General features: G+C 43.6%; 1 protein-coding gene across 4 annotated transcripts in view; it reads left to right on the forward strand.

The window, feature by feature from the left end:
- The window catches only part of enc2 (ectodermal-neural cortex 2), a 51,781-nt gene that overhangs the window by 25,447 nt on the left and 5,068 nt on the right, over positions 1-21,266 (forward strand). For all 4 annotated transcript variants that reach the window (XM_080761718.1, XM_080761720.1, XM_080761719.1 and 1 more), the window contains 6 exons: positions 678-841; positions 1,974-2,121; positions 2,605-2,801; positions 3,533-3,638; positions 4,095-4,238; positions 4,602-5,031. In XM_080761718.1, the coding sequence (XP_080617844.1) occupies positions 678-841; positions 1,974-2,121; positions 2,605-2,801; positions 3,533-3,638; positions 4,095-4,238; positions 4,602-4,988 (1,146 nt within the window). In that variant the 3' untranslated portion in view covers positions 4,989-5,031. The remainder of the gene's footprint in view (positions 1-677; positions 842-1,973; positions 2,122-2,604; positions 2,802-3,532; positions 3,639-4,094; positions 4,239-4,601; positions 5,032-21,266) is intronic.

Below are 21,266 nucleotides of genomic sequence, written 5' to 3' on the forward strand. Positions count from 1 at the left end.
CTTTGTCCCTACCTTCCTGTCTTATTCCCTTTGTCCCTACCTTCCTGTCTTATTCCCTTTGTCCCTACCTTCCTGTCTTATTCCCTTTGTCCCTACCTTCCTGTCTTATTCCCTTTGTCACTACCTTACTTACTTATCCCCTTCATCCCTACACTCCTTACCTTACTTACTTATCCCCTTCATCCCTACACTCCTTACCTTCCTTTCTTATTCCCTTTGTCACTACACACTCCTTACCTTCCTGTCTTATTCCCTTTGTCTCTACCTTTCTTCATCTTTATCCTCTACCACTCTTAACAAGTTATGAGATGAATGGTCAGATATTTACACTTTCAACATTACACATCAACTGCCAGGTATAATTAACGAATTATTCCGCCACTGCCAGTGTTTTTCCAGACCCTTCATTTGAAGGCCCACCGGGACACGAGACGTGAACCGGATGTACAAAATAAATAAAATAAACGCTGTGTGCAGTGACGGACGATCGTCTTTTCTTTCACCCGGAAAATAAATGTAACCGCGATCATCTTTTCTTTAGTTATGGGCCATTCAGTAAAGTATAGCTATATGTATAACTCAAATCTAAAATGACAGATGCTTTCCCGGTTTTAATGGGTTTAAACATAAATGACGTTTAACCTAATGTTAATAAATGAGTGTTGTTTGTGCACCAGGTGGTGTTCAACTCGGTGATGCGCTGGGTCCGCTACGACTTGGAGGGCAGGCGCCACCATCTGCCCGACCTGCTGCGTGGCATCAGACTGGCACTGCTGCCCTCAGAGTGTTTACTGGAGGCTGTGGCCTGTGAGGAGCTGGTCATGGCTGACAGGAGGAGCAGGTACCGGAACACGTGTGTGTGTGTGTGTGTGTGTGTGTGTGTGTGTGTGTGTGTGTGTGTGTGTGTGTGTGTGTGTGTGTGTGTGTGTGTGCAGGCATGCATGCTTGCATGCATGCGGGTGTGTATGTGTGTGCGTGCGTCAGTGGTGGAAAAAGTAATCTTATTTTTTAACTTAAGAGTATCAATACTGTAAGTAAAAAAGTAAAATTCCCGGAATCCAAAAATTAACTTTAGTAAAATACAAAAGTATTAGTATCAAAAACTACTCATTGTGCAGAATGTCTCATTTCACATGTGTAACATGTCTAAAAAGCTTTTGAAAATTCATCCAAATCAAGGTGTATGTGTAAAAGAGTTTCTGAGATGAGTGGACTAGAAGTAAAAGTACTGACTATTGGACTTGTGTAAAGGTGGACTTGAGTAAATGTTTGGCCTATAGTTACTTTCCACCGTGTGTGTGTGTGTGTGTGTGTGTGTGTGTGTGTTTTTCCATACAGTACATGCATGTACGTATGTGTGTTTGAGCATGGCCTATTTTCCATCACCTGGTCTCAAGGCCAGTGAGTTTGTAGACATAACAGGTAACCCAGATACCACCTGGCCGGGCTCCTTTTGATCTTTGATAGATTTCCAAACATGGAGTGCTGAGCCTGAGGAGCCAGCTGCCCAGCGTTTTGACGCATTGCTAAACTAATAATTTGGTGTCCGGTATAGGAGACTGAGGCCAATGTAGGGCCTTTTTTTAGGATTACATTTGAATGCAGTTTAATTAATATCTATTTCAATAAATTGAAATATTAAAATGATCAACTCAAAAGTACAATTATAATTTCTGATTTTGCTTAGAACATGTAAGTAGTAGTGAGTGAGTCAAAGCCAAGTAAATTGAGGACATTGTAACATTTAGACAAAGATATACAACTCTGCTTATACTTATATAGTGTAGGAGCTTCATAATGACAACCTTAATTGTTCAATATGAAACGGAAATGTTAGCAACGTAAACCCGGGACATGTTTAACTCATTCAAACCGGGAAAGCGTCTGTGTCACAAATCTTTGAATATAATTATATTCTTTCACTGCGAATCTGGTCTCAGGTCTTAATGGGTCAAGCTCATTCTCCTGTGCAGGTTAATCGTGGAGGAAGCCATGCAGTGCAAGAAGAAGATCCTTCAGAACGACGGCGTGGTGACCAGTCCCTGTGCCAGACCTCGCAAGGCAGGACACACCCTGCTGATCCTGGGAGGACAGACCTTCATGTGTGACAAGATTTACCAGGTACATACACACGATAAAGGATAATAATGCTTATCGTCCCATCCCTGGCAGAGAGCACAGTATAAAGTAGGTTGGTCAACAGCAGTTGCATCAACGAGGCAGACTGACACACTAACAACAGAAAGACAAACATGGGTAGGATGGTTCGGTTCAAGAGTTATTTTGCAGGACAGCAGAACTGCTTCAGCAAACTGAACACTGCGCACTGATTTATGACTCGGATGTCGCAGTACATAGTTCTATCTTTATCAATTTTGTTTATTTATTTTTAAATCACACTCATGAAATGAGGGCCAGATGATGTCTCACATTATCATTTACTGCCCTAAACAAACATTAAAATTCCATAGACTTGGCTGGCCTATGAGATAATTGCGGAAAGCCATGCATTGGATGGGCTAGCGCCCCTCAAAAAAATATACCAGTGAAAGATTATATAAGGAAAATAAGTAAAAAGTGAAATGTGTGGTGTGGTGTTTGTAGGTAGATCATAAAGCCAAGGAGATCATCCCCAAGGCGGACCTGCCCAGCCCCAGGAAGGAGTTCAGTGCCTGTGCCATCGGCTGTAAGGTCTACGTGACGGGGGGACGGGGGTCCGAAAACGGAGTGTCCAAAGACGTATGGATCTACGACACAGTCCACGAGGAGTGGTCCAAGGGAGCCCCCATGCTCATAGCCAGGTAAAGACATCAGTGGTTCATAGAGGAGTGGTCCAAGGGAGCCCCCATGCTCATAGCCAGGTAAAGACATCAGTGGTTCATAGAGGAGTGGTCCAAGGGAGCCCCCATGCTCATAGCCAGGTAAAGACATCAGTGGTTCTTAGAGGAGTGGTCCAAGGGAGCCCCCATGCTTATAGCCAGGTAAAGACATCAGTGGTATAGGTTGCAGGGTGCCATGTATCAATCAACAACTCGTTGCATTTCAGTACATTTATCGCATTTCAGCGCTCAATCGCGGCAGCTACTGGGCTTTGGCAGAGTGCCCATGGGTTTGGCGTTTCCCTCGGTTAATGTCCCTCTGAATGTCCCCGCTGTGCTGTGTGTGTGTCAGGTTTGGTGTTTCCCTCGGTTAATGTCCCTCTTGTCCCTGCTGTGCTGTGTGTGTGTGTCAGGTTTGGTGTTTCCCTCGGTTAATGTCCCTCTTGTCCCCGCTGTGCTGTGTGTGTGTCAGGTTTGGTGTTTCCCCTGGTTAATGTCCCTCTTGTCCCCGCTGTGCTGTGTGTGTGTCAGGTTTGGTGTTTCCCCTGGTTAATGTCCCTCTGAATGTCCCCGCTGTGCTGTGTGTGTGTGTCAGGTTTGGTGTTTCCCCTGGTTAATGTCCCTCTTGTCCCTGCTGTGCTGTGTGTGTGTCAGGTTTGGTGTTTCCCCTGGTTAATGTCCCTCTTGTCCCTGCTGTGCTGTGTGTGTGTCAGGTTTGGTCACGGGTCAGCAGAGCTGGAGAACAGCCTGTACGTGGTGGGAGGTCACACAGCTATAGCCGGGGTGTTCCCTGCCTCGCCATCCGTCTCCTTGAAGCAGGTACGAAACACATCATCTAAACCCTAATTACCCATGCCGGGTTTTATGGGTCCGATGCCGATCCCGGTCCTTGACCACGATTTCCCAAAACACTGGGTCGCATTGGGACACATTTCTACGGGTATTTTATTTTATCGAGTAAATATACTTTTGATTGTTTATTTGATTTGCTTTTTAATCTTTATTATTTCAAAACGATTTACCCAAAAAAGAAATCATTGTTGGGAACAAAATCAATGCTTTTTCAAAATAATTATATATATATATAATTTTCTAAAATAGCCGATGTATAAGCTCACAACAAATCACGTTGGAACAGATTGTGAGCTAGTAGATTTGCCATTTAATAAATAGGAGTAACAAGTATTTGCCTACTGATAAATGACTTAAGTCCTACATTTTTGTTTTGTTTCTTCCCTATGCTGAAGAACTACTATATCCTTGTTTGTCCTATAGGTGGAACGGTATGATCCTCTGAGTAATAAATGGACCATGATGGCCCCTCTACGAGATGGAGTCAGTAATGCAGCTGTGGTCAGTGCCAAACTAAAACTCTTTGTGTTCGGAGGTACCACCATACACAGAGACAAGGCTTCCAAGGTGAGTGGAGTCATCAGTCATATTCCTATTGAGCATGTGTGTCTATGGGACACTTCTATGTCAATGACAAAGAAGAGTGGTCTGCAATTGTCTGTATGCTCTGAGTCTACTCTAATTCATGCCTTATAACTCAATAAATACAAGACTGACATAATAACTGCCAGGTGCAACAAGCTCTTGTAGCGTTGTTTTCATTCGTTTCCGACGTTCTTTTGTTGGTTCACTCACTGTGTTTTGTTATGGCTTTCCTCTTGCTCCAGTTAGCTCATAACATTAACTTCCGTTGCCGCTCGCTCCGTGTTGTTGTCACTGTTCTAAACCCCCAGCTAACAAAAGCAGCCGTCCTCCGTCCTCCCTGCACAGGTGCAGTGTTACGACCCGGTGGCTAACCGCTGGAACATCGCCGCAGAGTGCCCGCAGCCGTGGCGCTACACGGCGGCCGCCGTCCTCGGCAGCCAGATCTTCATCATGGGCGGCGACACAGAGTTCACCGCCGCCTCGGCCTACCGCTTCGACTGCGACGCCAACCAGTGGACGCGCGTGGGCGACATGACGTCCAAGCGGATGAGCTGCCACGCCGTGGCCTCCGGCAACAAGCTGTACGTGGTGGGGGGCTACTTCGGCACGCAGCGGTGCAAAACGCTGGACTGCTACGACCCCACCTCCGACAGCTGGAACTCCATCACCACCGTGCCTTACTCCCTGATCCCCACCGCATTCGTCAGCACCTGGAAACACCTGCCCGCCTAGGCCGGGACGGAGGACGAAGCACCCGGGAATGAACTCGCCGCAGGTAAAACCACTGACTGGATGTTTTACGTGTGCTATGCTTTGGTTGATATGCAATAGCTATACGAGTGGTTGTCAACCCTTTTAACCCATTTAGGCCTGAGGCCGATTCTACAAATGTCTTCTAAAAACAATATTTGGATGCACCGACCCCATTGTAAAATATTTTGTTCCAGGGACCCCCCAGAAGCAAAGATTTGAATATATTCAAAGATTGCACTCATTTTCACAATAAAAACAAATGAGCTTGTATATCTGCTATTTTCCAATAGCTAAAATATAAATATAATGGTTAAAGTGGTTAAAAACTGCATATGCGTTCCATGTCTTACTGGATTCATTACAAGCACCCCAGTTTGGAATGCTTGAGTTTAGCCTCCCTCTCAGCCTTCTCTCATCTCCAGTAAAGACCTGATGTACAGCATATCTATAGGGCGTACAAGTAATGTAATGTATTTTTCCACTAATCACAACATGGGTTTTATGCACGCAGAATGTAAACAGATCTGTAGAGCCTCAACTTCCCTGTGTGTGCGATACGTCCGTAAAGTTCCAGCACTTCCGTTTAGACGCTCAACAGGCTAGGCTTCGCCCATCGTGGATTTAGTTTGGTGTGCGCGCGCGTGCGTGTGTGTGTGTGTGTGTGTGTGTGTGTGTGTGACTGTGTGTGTGTGTGTGTCTGTCTGAGAGTAATTTGTAAAACTGCCCTAGGTAAATAAAAGCTTCATCTCACGTAGACAGACATCCGCTGAAAGGTGAATGTATCGTATGGGCTATAACAGCTGACAAACCTACTGTACACCCACTGCTTTGAAACATAAATCACACCACCATCCACAATGTAAAGGACAACCCCAAACATCTTTGAATTGCTTCTGCAATGCAGTTATAGTACATTTCTACATTTTCAAACCGTTTCCACCCATAACAGTTTTAGCCCATTCATTGAACATACATGTCCACAGACTTATCTGTAGGTCTAGATGGCGTTTTGGGTTGTGAATGAGTTAGTGTTTAGTTTGGTGCTTTAAAGTACGTTTCCCAGGGAGTGTTAGTATTTGTAGAAGAAAACAACAGCCTCTCTAGAGAGACATTGGTACCTACAGTACTACAGACGAGACGCGCGCACACAAACACCCACAGTCACACATCCTGCTCCCTTTTCACACGCACACATGACTCCCACTTATGTGCATATGCAGCAAGCAGAGCCCTGGGGTGTTCTCTCATTCTCCCCAGCCCCCCCGACAGCATTGTCTGCTCAAGTCAACATGCTATTATCTTCTCCATTCTGTGAGCTGCTGGTCTCTGTGTCTATAGGGAATCACTGCTGGTCATCAAATTATCGGTTTAGGAATGTGACAAAAACAATATCCATGAATTCAAGTCTCCATGTGGTGAGCAATCGATAGATATTTTTTTAATTTTTCAACTCATCTCAACTATCCCTTTAAGTAAGATTCGATGACTCAGTATAGCCTCAAATGACTCAACTCCATAACGTCATTGATTACCTACCTCTAAAACGATATACTGTATGAACTTATTGGAGTTATAGGAAAAGAATCGCCCTGACTGAGCAGCGGTTTGCAGCCAGCACTAATAACATTAGTCCTCCACCAACCGCCCCGTTTTAAAGGGTTAAAGTGATACTATATATACAGTACCTGGCAGCTTGACAGTTGGCACGGTAAGCTTCTCTTGTTGGGTGTGAGCTGAACTCACTCTGTGCCTTCATTTCCAATTAATTTCCTTCCCCTGTCATCTTAATCACCCTTTGAAATTTGGAAGATTTGGTGTTGCACTGAAACGTGAGACCCATTGCATTCTGTGATTCAGGAGGGCACAGGGTAGGATTACATTAGAATATAGAGCCATCTGCTTCATTTGCATTTGTTTGTCTGTTTTTGCCAAGCAAAGAAAGCGAATGTCGAGATGAAAGAAAGCATGATTCCTCATCCCTCCTCACCCATGGCACATACAATGTACTAGACTCACTAGAGGTTTGTTTGCATTTGTTTTTGTAATAGAAGTGTGATTTTAAGACGTGCTTTGTCAGGCAAAGAGCGAATGGAGAGATACAAAAATAAAATCACGATTCCTCATTCAACCGATAAACATGATTGTGACTTGAGGTTTGTATCGTGGCCAGACCCAGCCCAACCCAACCCAAAGTCTCTACCAAAGTTCAGCATCACATTATGTAACAGATAATGTCTGCTGACTGCTACAGTCATGTAATGGGTGGCCAGAGACACACAGACTATACAGTAGATAGATGTGGTGGTGAGCGGTCAAAACTCTTTCCATGTGTTTCCTGCAAGCAAGACGTTCCCATGCATGTTCCCATTAACTGAAACACTGCTGACTCGGCTGCTTTTCCCCAATAGAGTCCTGGCCCGTTGCATTACTTAATATGTGACAGCAGCAATCCAAGGAAATCCCTGGGGAGAATTTCTAGTACATCTTCTTTTACTGTAATAGCCTTCCTTCTGATATCATTTTCTTTCTGGACTCCAGTTCACTGTCTGAACACACAGTTACAGTGTTGAAAGTGTAGGATTTTAGATTAGAGTCTGACAGCTATATTGGACATTATTATTTGACCTTTTTTTGTAGTCAAGTAAATGCTCCAATTTTAGCCACATTCAACCTGGGGTGCGTTGGGATATGCACACACATATTAGTTTGTATTGCACAGTGCACTCAGTGCACTATATCCGTACGCAGCCCTGGTGTCCCTATTTTGAGTTTCAAAAGTTTTCAGAAATATAATAGCAGATCAACATGTTCACAGCGTGTCGCAATTTTCTATTTTTTTAAGGTTTTTCAAATGGATTAGAATTGATTTCTCTCTCTCTCTCTCTCTCTCTCTCAAAATACATTGGCAATCTGTAGTCTAGGGGTCTCGGAAATTGTAATCTGACGGGCTCTAGTTTAGATCGCATTTTTCCTCTTTCCTCTTTCTTTCCAAAGACAAAGACAGTCCTCTGCCTGTCCCTTTGGACACCCTGGGCTTCATCTTATGCCATGCTTTATGCTTAGCTTTAAGTAATAAACATTTTCCGTGAATTACGCATTTAGGAGCTTCCACTATGCGTAAACGTTATCTTGCGGCCACACAACCCACTATTCATTTAGCAGACTCCTATATTTTGCGGGTGGAGGTGTGTCTATATAGGCTATATTTCAAGGCTTCCATGGCCATGGGCCATAGTGTAAATCACTGGGCATAATGTTAAATGGATAATGGATCTCTTAAAGGCAATGGCACGTGGCACAGTGATTGGTTTTGTAATGCCCAAACCTATGCATAATGTAAGGGGTAATGGAGGTGTTTTAGGGACTTAAGCTGTGGCACAAGATAACACATTTTACGGGGCCACACCTCTCACATAATACTAAATCCCCAAGTTAAGGAAAAAGGGCCCCTGCCGCAAGATGGAGCCCCCTATATATATATATATATATATATATATATATATATAATAATGTCCTTTCAACACTTCCTCACTCTGTTCCCTGTGGACACAATCAGTGTGTCCCCCTCGGGCGTTCCAGACTCCACTCTACCACCAGCTGTTCCTTCTGAGTGTTCTAAAGTGAGGTCTAAGTCCCTTCCCTGCTGACATCCATTAGAACTGGCCTTCCCGGGCGCCCCAATGTGGATGGAAATAGACACAGACTGGACAAGAAGCACAAGAAGACGGGAAGTAGACCCGTTATTGTTGTCAGTTTGAAACATGTACAACAGTGTGGTTCTCAAACTTTTTCGTGCCAAGCACCCCCAAAATGTATACCGGTATGTATTTGGATCAAATGGTCACTGAACTAAATACTGGACCCAATCATCACAAGGCACACAATATTTCCATGATATTCATACTAAAATGGCTTCTTTTAACGAGACAAATCAGGATAAATCTACTTTGTTATCAACCTTTCTTTATCCCAGCAACAAACTATCGCGAGATTTGAGGGGACGAGCAAACCATGCCTACTTAGGAGACCATTTGTAGGATTTGTCTATTGCGCCTCTAGTGGCTCGAATGAAGTTTGTGCATCTTCATAAAATAGACAATCTTTGGCCTTGGTCTGCCCCGGGGTCTCCTCCCAGTGGGATGTGCCTCGAGGACCTCCCTAGGGAGACGCCCTATCTCTAAGGGGGGTGCCAGCCACCTGTCGAAGAAAACAAATTTTGGAGGAACGAAGATTGCTCGGTAGACAGAGAGCTTTGCCTTCTACTCGTTACTAGTAACTACTCGTTACTAGATTAAATAATACAGTAATTTTAAAAGTAACTTGTTACTGCCCAACACTGTTCCTTTCTATACCATCCAACAGCCACCGAGGTATGTTTAGGAAAAGACTACCATATAAATATGTGTGTGAAATTATGATTTCCAAACACTGAACGGCCTCAATATTGCATAAATTATTAGCACAGCATAATGATGAGGTCCCTCTGGGCTTTATACTAGTATCTTCTCTGTTCCCGCTTTTTTCTGTGAAGGTTTTCCCAGAATACAGATTCTGGGGTGTAAGTGGATAATCCGAAAAGCCAAGGCTACAAAACATGTCTACTTTAGTGTGTGTATGTGCGTGCGTCCGTGTGTGTGCGTGCGTGCATGATGCAGGTGAGCCTGGGTGTGATACAGTGCAGAATAGAAGATGCGTGCAGTGTACCATGAGTCAACAACACCCCTCTCCTCCACCCACTTCCTCTCCCTCCATCCTCTTCAATCATCATCTGTTCTCCCCCCCCCCCCCCCCCCCTGTGGCTCTCAGCTCCTCTCTCCTTGCCTCTGTCTCCCGTTCTCTCCTCTTTGCTCATCTCCAGTCCTTCAAAAATTCATGTTGTGAAACTGGATTCCCTGAGCAGCCTGCTTCCCTCTCCTTCTCCTATTCTCTTTCTCTCTACTCCTCTGTCTATCCCTCTATGTCTCTTTCTCTCTACTCCTGTCTCTCTCACCTTTCTTCTATTTTTTTCATTGTCTATCGACGGTTGTCTCTACTTGGTCCAATACCCATATTTCATTTACACATTTCACACGTACATATCTGTCTATTTTTATAATCCCTTTTTTTCAGCACACACATACGCGCCCGTGCACACTGCACACGCACTCTCTAGCCTTTTCTCACACACTTTTCTCCTGTGTGTGTATTTTTAGAGCCCAGTCCAGAGCATGGCTCTGTCAAAACAAGCCCAGCTCTGTCAAGACGCCTCCTCTACACTAAAAAGAAAAGTTTTAGGAAGACGTGGCTAATCCTCCAGAAAACAAACGTTTGTGTCACTTCCTCTCTGGTCTGTTCCATTCATTTGTCATCTGTGTTGCTTTGTGTACACACAAACACTTCAGTTCCTCTGCCGAGCAAATACATCTATTATTTTTTTGCTTTGTATTTTCAGCATGAGGCTGATGCCTCCCACCTGCTATTTACATCATTAACCACTTAAGCTCCAGCCTCCATATCGTGGGGAAAGAAAAAATGTAGAAATAGCAGATGTAGCTGTGAGATTCTGCTATTTATAGCCTACACATATATATACACACACACACACACACAATCACACACGACCACGCTAGGGTTAGTAAGAAGAACAATCCTATAGTGACTCGTGTCTCTCCTTTTATCAAGCACGTGTTCTTCTAAAAATTAAAACATTTGGACTCTGTGGTGTTCTGAAACTCTGCTCTTGCCACCGCTATTCAACGGTGTGTGATTTTACCATCTCTCTCTCACCTAGTCTGTTATTCCCTTTACCATTTCTCTCTCTCACCTGGTCTCTACTCGTATGTATACTCCCTTTAACATCTCTCTCTCACCGACTGTCTGTCTGTCTCTCTCTCTCTTGCACTCGCTCGCTCTTTCACTCTCTCTTAAAGAAAAAGCACTCAACCAGACTGGTGGTGTGCTAGATTAACGGCTACAGTGATTTACTGTTTATCGTGATTCCTAGAGATGAATGGATCGGACAATTGATCGAGGGGATCAGTCGATCATTGACGGCCGTATGGATCATTCTTTATGGGTGGATCTGTGGAATGTGTGGATGGATGGATGGATGGATGGATTGATGACTAAATGATGGGTGAACGTCGCTGCATGGAGCCAAGATGGATGGGGGAACAGCAGCCTGTACTGACAGGCTGATTAACGAAGCGATCCATGGATGTGTGTTCTGATGGATGAAGTTCTGTAGATGTTGAAGACAGTGCTTCTCAAAGACGTTCACGTCCCCAAATTGATACGTATTCGACATTTATCGACTGTGGATAAGGCAAGATCCTTTTTTTTTTTTTTTTGCTACATACTTCTATATACTGTAGGTGGGGAGATAACTGAACCACTTTCAGACCGGCATGCATTCCCACTTTGGGCATGTCGGTATAGGACGAACCTCCTATATTAAAATTGGAACACGACCGTCGACCACGACACTCTGACTCAGACATAAACAAAGTCATTTTGAGAACCACTGGTCTAAGACAAGGCTGTAGAAGGTGAATATTATGAGAGAACCACTGGTCTAAGACAAGGCTGTAGAAGGTGAATATTATGAGAGAACCACTGGTCTAAGACAAGGCTGTAGAAGGTGAAGAGTTGCATCTGTACTCCTATAGAGCTTAATTTGTGTCAATGAAGTAACAATGAGGTGTAAAATAAGCGAAGGTGCGCCAGAATATAAAAGATGAACATGATTGGAAAGTGCAGGTAGGGCTGGGCAATCAACTGAAAATATATCTAAACCATTTAGAAACAATGAAGAATAGTTTCTAAATATGCCCCATTAATTGAATAATCGAGAAGTGTGCTTTTTTATATTGTTTTCATTGTATTTTATATCAACGAATCGACACAAACTACGTTCTAAAAGATGTAAGCTGCTAAAAAGATTAGCCTGATTAAGCCCTGTATTATACTTTGTTGTGCAATGGTGGTGTGCAAAAATAGCAACAATAGCCGATATACATACATACAGCTCACAACATGTTGCATCTCGACCTCTGTCGGGTGGAAACATTTCATATTCAGAATTCAAATTCAAAAGTAGTTACGTATACAAGCTCAGTGGATCTGCTTAGCGCGTTAATATATACGAAAAAACACAAAAAGTTAAAATGCAGAGATAAGAGGTTTATGCCTGACAAGAAGCCTTCATTGATCGTAACCAAGGCAAAAGTTTGAAAAAAAAGTCATTATACTGATTTGAAGTCAATAAAGTCATATCGCCCAACCCTTAAAGTCCAGGTTTAGTTTGGGCAAAAGGCCCAAAGGTCCCAGCAGGATAATTACACCTCCAGGTGTCTGCTAAATGATTTCAGTGGACATTGCGTTCAGCTCCCTCCCATCATACATTAAGATCCACCCGGTGTACTAGTAGCCCTTATAAAAGGGAGTGCTGGACTCCTACGCATTCAGAGTGAGGATAACAAGCACATCACCAGGCCATTAGCCTGGCCTGCTCATATCAGACCACACAGCAGCGTCTGCTGCACTGGGCTATTATAGCAAAAGTCATCATTTATTCAACACCAAAACAAAAGGCAATGCCAGGAATTTAGAAGACGTCCTAATAACCGTGGTTATTAATCCATTTTCAACACCTGTGGCTGAAAGTTTCCTCAATATAAAAAAAGAACCAGAGCATTCTGAAATGCAGGTTCTTCTCTATGGAGTGTTTTCTAAATGCAACACGGCGAGACACGGAGAGGGAAAAAGGAGTGGATGAATGAAGAGTGGTTGAGAGAGTCAAGGGAGCGATACAATGAGAAGCTCAGCGTGAAGCTTTTTTTTACTCTCAATAGTGTAGTTCAGTGGATCTGGACAAAGTATACTCAAGTATTCAAAAGTGCAAGTTAATTTTCTTTTTTTCTTTATATCAATGCATTGCTGAATTGATATTTAGAACATTTCCAAAATATGTATTAAAAAGAAATAGTGAAAATAGCCAATCTACAAGCTCACTTATTTTTTCATTAATTCATAATGTAGTTATTATTTAGTCAATGAACTGGTACATTTAACACCAGAAATAGTATTTCTATTTCAACTATAACGCAGAGAGTTGTGTGCTTTAAAGAACTGAAAACAGCACTAGCACGTTATTCAACCATTTGAATGCATGTTCATTGACTCATTGTTCTTTCCAACATATGTGTTTGGGTAGCAATAATTATTGTGGTAAAGGCAAGAAAAGGGTACTTCAAGGAACAAAGCAGTGTTCTCTGTCTGCAGCCTGGTTGTTTGAGCACGGCGCGCAAGCGCGAATGCACGCACGCACAATAGAGAGCCGCCTGCTCTAGTTGGGGGAAGAAGAAGGGAGAAGAAGAAACAAAAGAAGCACTTGCTGCAACAACGGCACAAACAGATCTGACTCGCTTAAAGTCTCGAGTGACTGTGTGTGCGAGAACAAAGACTAGACTAATTGAGATTTGTGCACTTTTGTCAAGCGACAGAGAGGGGTTCAGACGAACGTGACTGAGTGGCTACTGGCTGTCTGCCTGACTGTCTGTCTGTGTTGCCAGATTTTGCGAGATAAATTAGCCACCAGGTCTATGAAAACGATTGAGCTCAAAAGACTAACTGCCAAACTATAGGTCACACAGCTATAGGTTCACATGGACATGGTCCAATGGTCCATGGACAAGGACAAATGCGTATTCATTTGGGTCCTTGACATGCAAATGTTTGAGAACCACCGGGTTAAACAACATTAGGAAACGAGCAAGCAACTACGCTTGTAGGTTGTTTGATCTGCTGCTTATGAATTTGAAACCTGAAAAGTAACAGAAACAAGCCAAAATAGAAAAACGCAAACCTGCCGCAACAACCAATATTTAAAAGCGACTTTACAGAAAAACAAGCCTAATGTCGATAATAAGCAGACATGGCAACAGTGCTGACTGTCTGTCTGTAATTATTTGAGATAATAACAATTATTGAAAATGTCCATACATATATTATATAAAAAATAATAATCTAAATTAGCAGAAATAGCAGTTATACAAGCTTACAAGTCAGTAGTGTTGTAAGCTTGTAGATCCGCTATTTCCGCTATATTGTTGTGTAATTTGTGATTACGAAGTCTAAAAGGCAAAAAGAAATACAAATTGTAACGTTCCAATGTTCAATGCAAAAAAAAAACACTCGTGTGACAATTAATCGTCAACTTAAATGTGTAATGGTAACAGCCCTACTCTCTGTCTGTCTGTCTGTCTGTAGGACGCTGACTAAAGGAGCAGCCAGTGTTGTGTAAACAGAAATGTAGGGAATGGAACTTGACCTGACACCACTCCACATTCCTGTCTGTTGCATGTTCAGCTGAGCTGATGTCATTGTTGTTTCTGACTGTCCCGTTCCCCGGAAAGAGGAGAAAGAGAGAGGGAGGAGGGGGGAGAGGGAGACAGAGCACTCCACCATCTGGTGGAGGGCTCTCGCTGCCACAAGTGCAATGTCAATGAGTGAAGCTTTTAACTTGAAAGCCTGGCTGGAAACCGCTGAGTCAGGAAGTCAAAATCCGCTATGTAACATGTCCCGCGTTTGTCATTTAATACACCCAAAACATACTTTTTGTAAGCGATTTTAGAGTTTAGATAAATCAGACGCAAACCAAGCTTCTTTTTGGCCAAAAAGAAGAATCAGAGATATTTACGGCATAGATTTTGTTCACAACCAGCTCTACTGTACGAGCTCCAGCGATTCCAACAAACAGCTTGTAAACAAGCTCATTCACCAGCTGTGCTAATCATCCCGTTGCAAATGGGGCTAACATCTGCCCCATTTGTAAGCCTGAGTCTAATTAGTATTCCAGTGGTGCCTGCATATCATGCCAACTCTCATGCCAACTCGCCACCTCGGTCAGTGTGCTATGCTATGCTATGCTAGCCACTCCTTCCACGTGAGGTAAGCTAGCTACTATAATGGTCAGTGCTGGTGTTTGAGAATAGAGCACCGAAGTCCTGACGTCACTCGCTCGTCCCTTCGATTTCCCTGGTTCACAGAAGTAATTTCTCTATGGAGAATAACATGGGGTCATCTTAAAATCGTTTCATATAGGCGTTGTGGTCCAAAAATAAACAAGCTGTCTTGGCGTTATTGTCAGGGAGGTGTCTCTGTATCGTTTGCGACACTCAGTCACTCATATTATATGATACTGTCCGTTTCTAGTGAAAATTTTACTAATTGCGTTTTCTCTCAGCCAGGTGATTCTTCACATCCATATGAGTGAAGCAGCCTGGATGATTTGTTTATTTTACTTATTAACAGTTATTATATCTAAAATCCCTCTATGGGGATTACAATGCAAATAGTCCATGAACCCGTGGATTTGTCAGACTTCGGTGCTCTATGCCAGTTGTAGCTTCATGATAAATAATATAATAATGATAACATATGATATAAATAATATAATGGTCAGTACTGGTGACGTTTGGGCATGCCAGTTGTAGCAATTCATAATAAAGCAGTGCTTCTCAAACCTTTCCGTGCCAAGGACCCCCAAAATGCTATGAGTGTTTGCGTGCGTGCGTGCGTGCGCGTGTGTGGCATTGAGACGAGGCGGCATCCATTACACACACACACACACACACACACACAAGCAGGATGATATTCAGACAGCATGGCAGCCAAGCTGACTGAGGATGGTTGCTGTTGTCCTGGCGGGCAGTGTGGTGCTGCCAACTCTGTTCTGTGTGGGCAGCTGTGATGCCATGCTGCCATGGACGATGATGGTGATGATGTAGGGCCTGGAAAGCATTTAGTCCAACGGCTCTGCTCGGCTCTCTCCATCACACCAATGACATGTGAGCAATTTGTGATTTAATTCATGCTTCACAGGTTCAGGTTTTCGTTCACTAATATATCTTGTCGTATATTAAATTAATAAAGACTTTAATAATTGAATATACAACTAACCACACACAGTGACAGTTGCTTGCAAGTTATGTGCGTGCGTGTGTGGGAGGGGGGGGTGGTGGTGAGGTGGGCAACCAGGCGAGCGGGGGAAACTTTTATTGGCTTTCCATCATGTAACTATGGTTTCCATATGTGTTGTTTGGTCGTATTGCAGTTGTTCATGTCGTCAAAACGAGGGCGAGGCTTGATTTCATGGGTCGTGCCAGAGTGATTTCAGCCGTCACATTTATCAACGCTATAGGAACGGAATTAAGCAAGGATCAGCTGTTTGCGATCACTTCATAAATGCCGTGCCGACGTGAACGTACGGCAACACCCACGCTCTAATTTGAGGCAGAATTTACACTCCATTGATAAATGAGGGCCTAAAAGGGGAAATATGGAGATAAAAATAAAAGGTTTCTGCTCGATAGACAATATGAAGCTCTTTTAGAATGTATAAAGCCTCACACACACACACACACACACACACACACACACACACACACACACACACACACACACACACACACACACACACACACACACACACACACACACACACACACACACACACACACACACACACACTTTCCATAGCTCATAACTTACACTCCTCATTTTCCTGCTCCTAAAAAGCTGCTTTGGTAGATTGGTGTCATATTCTACATAATTGAACCAATTTGAGCTGGCTCCATGCTTATGGCTTTACGCCTTCAGATTGCTATGCTAATACTTGACAGTAGATTAGCCCATGGCTTATGACACATAGGCCCAAACCAGCACATTATAAGCTTCTTAAAGTTCAGTTGCAGTGTATCTGGAGAGGGAGGGAGAGAGAGAGAGAGAGAGAGAGCTAGGGATATAAGTTATATGATCTTGACTTTTGTATTCAGATGGGTTTATTTTTGTGCACGAGTTTAAAAAGTCAGCCACTCATAACCTCAAGTCTTAAGCATCCCTTTGTGTGTACTGTAGTTGAAGATTAGATGTTTGACAACGTGCGCGCGTGAGTGCGTGCGTGTACTTGCATGCGCACACTTGTGTGTGTGTGTGTGTGTGTGTGTGTGGCGTGCGTCTGCAAATTATGTCTGTGCATGGCTACAGTCTGTGCATGGCTACAGTCTGTGCATGGCTAGAGTATGTGTGGATTGGGTGATATTACTGCAGTAGAGAGAGAGAGATGAATGTTGTAAATCAAATGGACTAAACCTCAAGCTTCAAGAATAGTTCTGGAGCAACGGATTGTGTGGCCTTGCTCATTCCCTGATGGAGGGTAGCTACTGGAACGTAAGTCGGGACTTGATCACCCCGGCTGGGTCGCAGTCCCGCCCCCTCGAGAGACCTGGAAAAGAATTCCCCGTTCATTTTCCTCATAGACTTTTTAAAAAGTATTTATTTAAAGACGTTCACGCTGCGGACAAAGCCAACTCAAGTTGTGACACATCATGAAAATAAACACAATGTTTGGGCCAAACAAAGAATTAGAAAGAAGAAAAAAAAACAGCAGGTTACAACACCTTTCTTTAGTTTTTTTTATTCTTTGTAATTATTTGTTGGGTCCAAAATATTGTGTTTGTTGTCATGATTTGTCACAACTCCAGTTGGCTTTGTATGATGTGGTATTTATTTAAAGACCTTATAAGGTCTTTAAATAAATACTTTATGAAATGTCTATGGGAAAAATGCATTGGGAATTATTTCCTGGGCCTGGCGTCATCATGAAAGGGGGCAGGACTGCGGCGCTCTATTGTCCCTCCTTAACATTTTTGTCTACTTTTTATTTAGCTTAGATTTTAATTAGTCTTTTTTATTTTTTCGTCAGTGGAAAAGGTAGTCGACGAACATTTCTGGTCACAGTTTTAGCCGACAAAATCAACACTGCTCCTGAGCTACCAGTCCTACACTCATTTCCTTCACAACAAGAAGGAACCATCCAAATGATGGCATTAAGAAAGAGTGTTGGAGATGTCAGGACACAGCGTGGATTCACTCTGAAAGCTTCTTGGAAACAAGCGCCACAACGGTCTCTTTTTCCCCTTTTGCCTAGAGAGGCTGTCCATACTGGCTACATGCACTATTATGCAGACTGCCCATGCACTGCAGTGATGCAGAGGTGATCCTGACTGCTGTCATGGTTGTAATGAGGGAATGGAAGAGAAGACTCTCTGGGGAGTCCTTTGTTGTAGAACCTGGTAAAGTTGCTTCATATCGTTGCTGTCGGGCAGAAACCTCTCATGTCCATATTCTAACTTTGTGTGTGTGTTATGTATTCTCTCGTAAATGAACCCCTTACTTGATACTACAGCATCACACACAACCCGTTTTGAACTTGTCGATTACATAAGAGGTTTTCACCCGACAGATAGATAAACTAGAAGAAGTGCCCCTCGGGGCACAGGTCTCCACCAGGATTGATATTGGGATAAAATCTGAAGGAGTAATATAAAAAAGTGTGCATACTGTTCTAGCGCTACCATGAGGCTGATTTGAAAACTGTCATGTGGTATTTCTTCCTCAGCCTAGTGGGAATATGCGTGCACAGTTTCACCGCAATCGGACACTGCAATGATGAGTTGCGGCATTTTGTACAAAGCAGCTACTCCTGAGAACTTTGGAAGCCAATCTTAGCCAATCAGGTTGGAATATGAGAAATCAAACAACCCCGTCTTGATCACATGAATATAGAGATCATGTGTACCGATTTGCGCGAAATCTGGATAAAATCTGAAGGAGTAATATAAGAAAATGTGTTTTACATATGTCGCCCACCTGGTGGCGCTATAAAGAGCAGATGTGAACAATTCCAGGCAAAGGTTTTTCCTTGGCCTCTAGGGAGTGTGCATACAAGGTTTTACACAGTTCGGTGCAGTTATAGGCAAAAACATGAATCGGCCAGTTATAGGCCACCATGAGGCTGAGTTGAAAATTTTCAAGTGGCATTTCTTCCTCAGCGGCCTAGTGGGAATGTGCGTGCAAAATGTCATGGAAATCACACGTGTTCATGATTTTGTCGGAACCAATGCAGCTGGGGTTCAAGTGGTTAAAACCTCAGGGATCTGGTAGAAGAAACAGAGAGAGAGAGAGAGAGAGAGAGAGAGAGAGAGGATGTGGGATGGCCAGGAGGGGAGGATTACTGGGGAGAGGAGAAATGAGAAGGGGATCTAATAGAGAGAGCTGTAATCTACTTAAAAACACACCCGCTGGAGAGCATGGGATAGAGAGAGGTAGTGACTCGTGAGGCACATCAGAGAGAGAGAGACAGGAGAGGAGAGGTAGTGAGACACATCAGAGAGACAGGAGAGGGGAGGCAGTGAGACACATCATAGAGACAGGAGAGGGGAGGCAGTGAGACACATCAGAGAGACAGGAGAGGGGAGGCAGTGAGACACATCATAGAGACAGGAGAGGGGAGGCAGTGAGACACATCAGAGAGACAGGAGAGGGGAGGCAGTGAGACACATCAGAGAGACAGGAGAGGGGAGGCAGTGAGACACATCAGAGAGACAGGAGAGGAGAGGTAGTGAGACACATCAGAGAGACAGGAGAGGGGAGGCAGTGAGACACATCAGAGAGACAGGAGAGGGGAGGCAGTGAGACACATCAGAGAGACAGGAGAGGGGAGGCAGTGAGACACATCAGAGAGACAGGAGAGGAGAGGTAGAGAGACACATCAGAGAGAGAGACAGGAGAGGAGAGGTAGTGAGACACATCAGAGAGAGAGACAGGAGAGGAGAGGCAGTGAGACACATCAGAGAGAGGAGAGGAACTGAGTACTGACTCAATTTACTATTTACAGTTTAGGCCTTCTCCATCCGTTCTTTATGTTCTGACATTCCATATGTTGATCTGACCTCATCAAACCCTGTACACTCAAGATATGCGCTCCATATATGGCCAGTACAGAATTCATTCCATATGTTGATCTGACCCCCCATGCCAAAGCACCAGCACTCGACAAGCTCAAAACATGTCCCTTCACAAGCTTTTGTCTGGGTTACTGTGACGCTGTAGTATGATCAAGTAGTGTTTAATAACGAAACAACAAACAGAATATGGAGATAAGAGGTTTCTGCCCGACAGCAATGATATACTGTAGGGCTTAAGTGTTTAAGTGTAATTTGGAGGTACTAGTAACCTACGCTGAAGTCATCAGAGGACATTGTTTTAGTGTATTCTTCAGTTACAGTATACGGTCAATATCAGCACTTAACTTACTGTTGGGATTTTGAATGAACTAAACAGAATTTGGACAGTGCATTTACGTGTGTGTGTGTGTGTGTGTGTGTGCGCGTGCATGTGTGCATAGCGGATAATAGCTCTCTGAGCACGGATCATTTACACTGTATGGAGACTGCTGACAAAGGGCATGCTGGGGAGTGGGTTGTGCGTGTGTGTGTGTGTGTGTGTGTGTGTGTGTGTGTGTGTGTGTGTGTGTGTGTGTGTGTGTGTGTGTGTGTGTGTGTTGTTTAGGGGAAGAGAGAGGCAGACAGGAAGTATGCGTGTTTGCGATGGAAAGCATGCAGAAGAACGAAGGCTTTCTTTTATGCCTGTGGCACAAAAACCAAAGGAATGCATCTTACGCCTGTACTGTACAATATCTGCTGCTGTGTGTGTGTGTGTGTGTGTGTGTGTGTGTGTGTGTGTGTGTGTGTGTGTGTGTGTGTTCACCGTTCAGAAAGCAAAGAAGCAAACGAAGCAAACAAGGCAAAGGTCTCAAGATGAAATTTGAGAATTTTTTCCTCTTTTTCACAAATGCCTCTCTCTCTCTCTCTCTCTCTCTCTCTCATTTCTTTCGTCTATTGAAGAACAGAGGATGAGATATCAATGTAGCATTTGGAGCTCTGAGATTCTGGTCCTACACGAGAAAAGGATTGTTCTCCAGTTTGGCTTAGGGATTAGAAATAGTCACGTCTTATTTACACTCACGTAGTTGCGCGCTTGTGCCGTGCACCGACCGAAACATAGCTGAGCTTCACCTTTGAGGAAGCTTCATGAAATATCCGCCGCTCCTCCATACCATCACAGAGCTAGGATATACCGTAGGCACTGCTTATCTTTGGCAGCCTATAGGACATACAGTATGCATATAGGTTGGTTGTACGAGGCAGACATTGACAGACATTTCTGATTTAGTTTTAGTCAGTCTTTTGAATAAAATTCCATTTAGTTTTACTGAAATGTATTTTGGCGGGCCGAAATTTATACTCATTTTATACTACCGAAAATAGCAGATCTACAAGCTCACAACATCTCTGCGACACGTTGTGAGCGAGAGTGACACCCGCACCCACCAAACATAAAATGTATTTTAGTTCTACTGGATCTCTTCTCCAC

The sequence above is a fragment of the Protomyctophum bolini genome (assembly GCF_963924005.1).
Source record: "Protomyctophum bolini genome assembly, chromosome: 4".
Lineage (NCBI taxonomy): Eukaryota > Metazoa > Chordata > Actinopteri > Myctophiformes > Myctophidae > Protomyctophum > Protomyctophum bolini.